The sequence below is a fragment of the Nomascus leucogenys genome, chromosome 20 (genome assembly GCF_006542625.1).
Source record: "Nomascus leucogenys isolate Asia chromosome 20, Asia_NLE_v1, whole genome shotgun sequence".
NCBI classification, from domain to species: Eukaryota; Metazoa; Chordata; class Mammalia; order Primates; family Hylobatidae; genus Nomascus; species Nomascus leucogenys.
The window spans coordinates 36116744-36121530 of record NC_044400.1 but is presented as its reverse complement, the minus strand read 5'-3'; the positions used below and the strand labels follow the sequence as shown (position 1 = coordinate 36121530).

Below are 4787 nucleotides of genomic sequence, written 5' to 3'. Positions count from 1 at the left end.
TCGTGATCCGCCCGCCTCGGCCTCCCAAAGTGCTGGGATTACAGGCATGAGCCACCGCGCCCAGCCCGTTTGTTTGTTTTTTGAGACGGGGTCTCACTCTGTGGCCCAGGCTGGAGTGCAGTGGTGTGATCTCGGCTCACTGCAACCTCCGCCTCCCGGGTTCAAGCGATTCTCCTGCTTCAGCCTCCTGAGTAGCTGACAGGCACGTGCTACCACGCCTGGCTAATTTTTTTTTTTTGAGACGGAATCTCGCTCTGTCGCCCAGGCTGGAGTGCAGTGGCGCGATCTGGGCTCACTGAAAGCTCCGCCTCGCGGGTTCACGCCATTCTCCTGCCTCAGCCTCCCGAGTAGCTGGGACTACAGGTGCCCGCCACTACGCCCAGCTAATTTTCTTTTGTATTTTTAGTAGAGACCGAGTTTCACCATGTTGGTCAGGCTGGTCTCTTCCATTGTTTGAGAAGTCAGGGTGAGTTTAATTGCTGTTCCTTTGTCTTTTATCTCTGCCTGCTTTAAATATCTTGTCTTTGTATTTAGCTGTTTGCAGTTTCACATCATGTGCTTCGACGTGGGTTATTGGTCATTTATCTTATTTATAATTGGTTAGATTTCTCGGATCTGAGGTTTGATATCTTTAAACAAATCTGAAAATATCCTCAGCTGTTATCTCTTCAAATATTTCCCCTCATACATTTTCTGTATTGTATTCCCAAATTAAAAGTGCGTTAGTCTTTTCCATCCCAACCTCAATGTCTCTTAATCTCTCTTTTATATGATTGTCTCTTTGTCCCTCTGGGCTGCATTTTAGGTAATTTATCTGGACCTGTCTCACAATTTGCAGAGTCTCTTTCCAGTTGTGTCTAACATGCTCTTTAATCCAGATTAAATTCAACTCATAATTCTAATATTTTTATTTCAAGAAGTTATATTTAAATCTTTTCCAAATTTTCTTGGTTATTTTAAAAAAGTATTATCCCCGCTCATATTTTCATGCCTTTATTAATGTCTTAAAACATCTCGAACATTTTTATATTAACCCAGTGTTGATAATTCAAGGAGCTGTGGTATGACGCTGCTGTCTTCTTGTTTATTCTTGCTCTCATTCATGGTGCCTTATCTCCCTGTGTGGTTTTGGGAGATTTGACCATGTGCAACTCCACTATTTGAGGCTCTTTGATCTGGAAATTCTCTGCAGCCTAAGTTGAAGCTCAGATTGTCCAGGAGAACCACACCAACCACAGACTGAGGTCTTTTGACCACTAACATACTTTGAAGCCTAGCTCTAAAACTGTCTGAAGAGTGGCTTTGACTTAAGAATTCTCGAGGAATTTTCTTCTTCCTCTACACAGCACCAATGTCAAGGCAGGCAAACTCCCTTGCTGACCCCTTCTGTAAGGTTAGGTTATCATTTACCTTTATTGTGAGAGTGTAACCCTTGCACACTCCAGCTTTATAGTGGTATCTCCATGACACTCTCCACTGTTGTGGATCTTTGGCTTCCTTTCCTCCCTCCCACATCCTGAGCGGCTGCTCAGATAGAGCTCATGGTCCCAGGACTCAGCAGCTCTGCTTGCTTACCTCCGTGGTTCTCACTGTCAGCAACATTTTGGCTTCTGTGTGTTGGTCAGTAAGGCTACATCCACAGTGGCCAGGGAGGGTGTGAAGCAAGCCATTGGAGGGATGCAGATCAAGGCTTCACTTAGGCCAGAGCCCTGCTTGATTGCCTTTACTTGCTTCCATTTCCAAGTAGGATTTCAGTGTCATAAGAGAGCTTTCTCTACTTAAAAACTGTCAAAATGGTGAAAATCATCAGTTGAGGTCCTCTGAAAGGCCCAATTCCACTATTATATTGTGCTGTTCTAAGAAGTTAGTCATAATTGGACACTGCTGCATTCAACATATGATTTTGAACCTCAGCTTGCCAGACTGTGGACTCAAGAACTCTAGGAAATGGTAAAGATGGCCTGGTGCCTCCTGGATGGGAGGTGGCCCCGGACCGTGCCCAACAGTTGCCGGTAGCGGAGCAGGTACAGGTATGGGAGCATGGCACGGGGAAGCATCATGAGTACCTCACTGTTAGCTGCCAGGAGCCATGTGTGAGTCCCAGAGTCAATGTGGCGGTACCTGGTCAGCACCATGTCCAGGGAGAACACCACCCCTGTGCTCATGTACAATGTGATCAGCACTGAGTGGATCAGCAGGGTGCCCCTGGCCCGGGAATAGCCCTGCCCCCAGATGCCTGAAGTCTTGGCCTCTGCATAGATCCTCCAGAAACAGTAGGCAATGAGAGCTGTGCAGAGGAACAGAACGCACAGAATGGAGGTGTAGGTAACAATGACCAGGAGGCCACATCCCGGCTGGGTGCCCATGCTCGGTGGTGGGATGCATGAAGCTCCTTGCTCCTCCAGCTGGATATCCTGCCACTTGCTGAGCCAAAGAAGGAATGTGGGGAAGCAGCAGGCCACCAGCCAGATGAGGGCCACTGCCTTCCAGGCAGCCCCATGGGACATGAAGGAGAGGTAGCGCAGAGGATGGATGACTGCCAGGTAGGTGTGCAGCACAACGGCCGTGAAGGACAGGATGGTGCTGGTGCAGGCGGCGAAGACAGCATCAGTGAGAATGCCACAGGCCATGCGGCCCAGCTCCCAGCCACCCAGGCTGCTGGAGGAGATGAGCACGTGGAGGAGAATGTAGGCCAGGTCTGAGAGCAGGATGTTGGCCAGGAGCAGGTAGTGGGGCTCCTGTCGCAGCCGTTGGTTCCGCAGGATGGTCACCAGCAGCAGGGGGCTGACAGCCAGTGTGGCTGCAGCCAGCAGGCTCGAGGGAAGGAAAAGCCAGTACAGCATGGAGCTGGGCACCCTGAGGTCCCCCAGGCCCAAGGAAGTGTTGCTGGCTGCTTGGGGCATGCAGGATGTCTTGCTGATAAGCTGGATCAGGGCCGGCCAAGCTGTAGTGCCCACAGGGCAAGGTGCCAGCTCATCCCCCATGCTTCCTGGCAGGAATGGCTGGCTTTGTCACAGGTTGTTGATTCTGCACCTGCCTTGAGTGTTGATCTGCCCCACAGGGGTCCTGATGGCACCACTCCTCTGTAGAGACGCCAGGCTCGGGCAGGCCTCAGGAATGACTGCTTAATAAAGATAAAAAAACCAGTATGAATTCAGACTCACACCTGGCTTCCTGCATTCACATCTCTGCAACTGTGCAGCTGCATGTGCGTGGGTAGACATAACAGATCATCCCACTGCCACCATTTTGCAGTCACTGACCCCTCCAGAAGTGTCCCCTATCTCAGTGGCCCCCAAACCTGTCTGCTTGGCTCACAAGGAGTGTGCAATGGATTCTCACCACACTGGATTATATTCAAGGCTGCCCTCCTAGAAAGGAAGGAGCAGCTGTCTGGAACTAGGATCGCTGGGCTGTAGACCTGGTCTGACCTCTGTCGAGCTAGAGGCTTAGCAAATTGGACCAGGCTGGAGGGGCCTGGGCGCACTCACATTTCCTCACAGAGCCTTGGGTATGGTCTCCAGCTCAGGGTGACCCTGTGCATGCGTGTGAGTGTGACTCCTACACCCCTTCCACTCAGGGCTCCATGTGAGTGTTCGGTGCCCCCAAAACCTCAGCTGACTTGTGGGGTCGCTGTGTGGTGGAAACGTCCCTTCCTCTGGGGAGGAGGAGGCCTGGCAGGCAGAGACCTCATAGGAGCTAGTGGAGAGGAGTGGAAGGCAGGTTCCCCAGGCACTTGGCTTGTTGGGGGTGGAGTGAGCTCAGTCAGGGCCAGTGGCCAGGGTGCCTGTTGGTGTTCGGGGATCCAGCTCAAGTGAACAAGCTCTCCCCCTCTCTCGAGGCGTTGGCTGCGTGGCCTTGAAAAGCTTTGTTCCGGTTTCCTTATCTGTGAAACACGAATGCCAACCACACTGACCTCAGGGAAACGTTGCGGAAGCCCAGAGATAAAGGACTCAGCACAGTGCATAGCCTGAAGAAAATGCTGAGTCAATGTTAGCTCTGCCACCTACAGCATCCTCCCAGGCTCGGTCCCCTCTGCCCACAGATTCCTGTCATCACTGCAGAACGGACTGCACTTGGCTGCTGGCAGCCTGAGACCCCTGCCCAACACCCACCGCCGGCCTAGCAGACTGCTCCAGAAGGCAGGAGCCACGTGGGAACAGGCAGGATATTTTTAGGGCCAGGAAGAGGCAGAAATTTCAGACGCTGGATGTGAGACCACGTCCACTGCTGCCCAGGGACCATGCTTGTCAAAGCCCAAGACCACGTCCACCGCAGCCCAGGGACCACGCCCAGAACCGCCCTGGGCCACGCCCATCGCAGCCTGGGGACCACCCCCGCCGCAGTCCGGGGCCACGCCCATCACAGCCCCGGACCACGCCCGCCGCAACCCGGAACCGCGTCCTCCTCTGAGGGTCTGTTACCGCAGCTGCCCGGAGCAGCAGCGCCTGCGCACTTTTGGCCGATTACGGTACGGAAACTAAAGATGGTTCTGAGAAAGCCCATCTCCCCTTCCAAAGAAACCGCGATGCCATAGGGCAGACCCCGCCTCCTTGCCCCAGCTGCCCTGGCCTGCACTCCCTAGGGACCCCTTGCACTTTACAGATGCCCTGACCGGTCTAATCGGCCCCAGGCCGGGAGAAGCAGCAGAGCCATTCGCAGGCCACGCTGTCTGCGCGGGTGCCCTGTGTGCTGCAGGGCTGAGGGCCAAGGCTGAGCCTCTCTCTGCCGTCCAGCCCAGCACAACGACCCTCGCCGGCCTTTCGCGTCTTAGAATGCAGATTCCC

At 53.4% G+C, this 4787-nt stretch overlaps 1 protein-coding gene across 1 annotated transcript; it reads right to left on the bottom strand.

Annotated features, from left to right (window-relative positions):
• Positions 1–1805: 1805 nt before the first annotated feature.
• Positions 1806–3060, bottom strand: GPR148 (G protein-coupled receptor 148). The gene has a single exon (XM_030801334.1). The coding sequence runs from the start codon at positions 2982–2984 to the stop codon at positions 1941–1943; it is 1044 nt and encodes a 347-aa protein (XP_030657194.1). The 5' UTR covers positions 2985–3060; the 3' UTR covers positions 1806–1940.
• Between the last annotated feature and the right edge of the window lie 1727 nt (positions 3061–4787).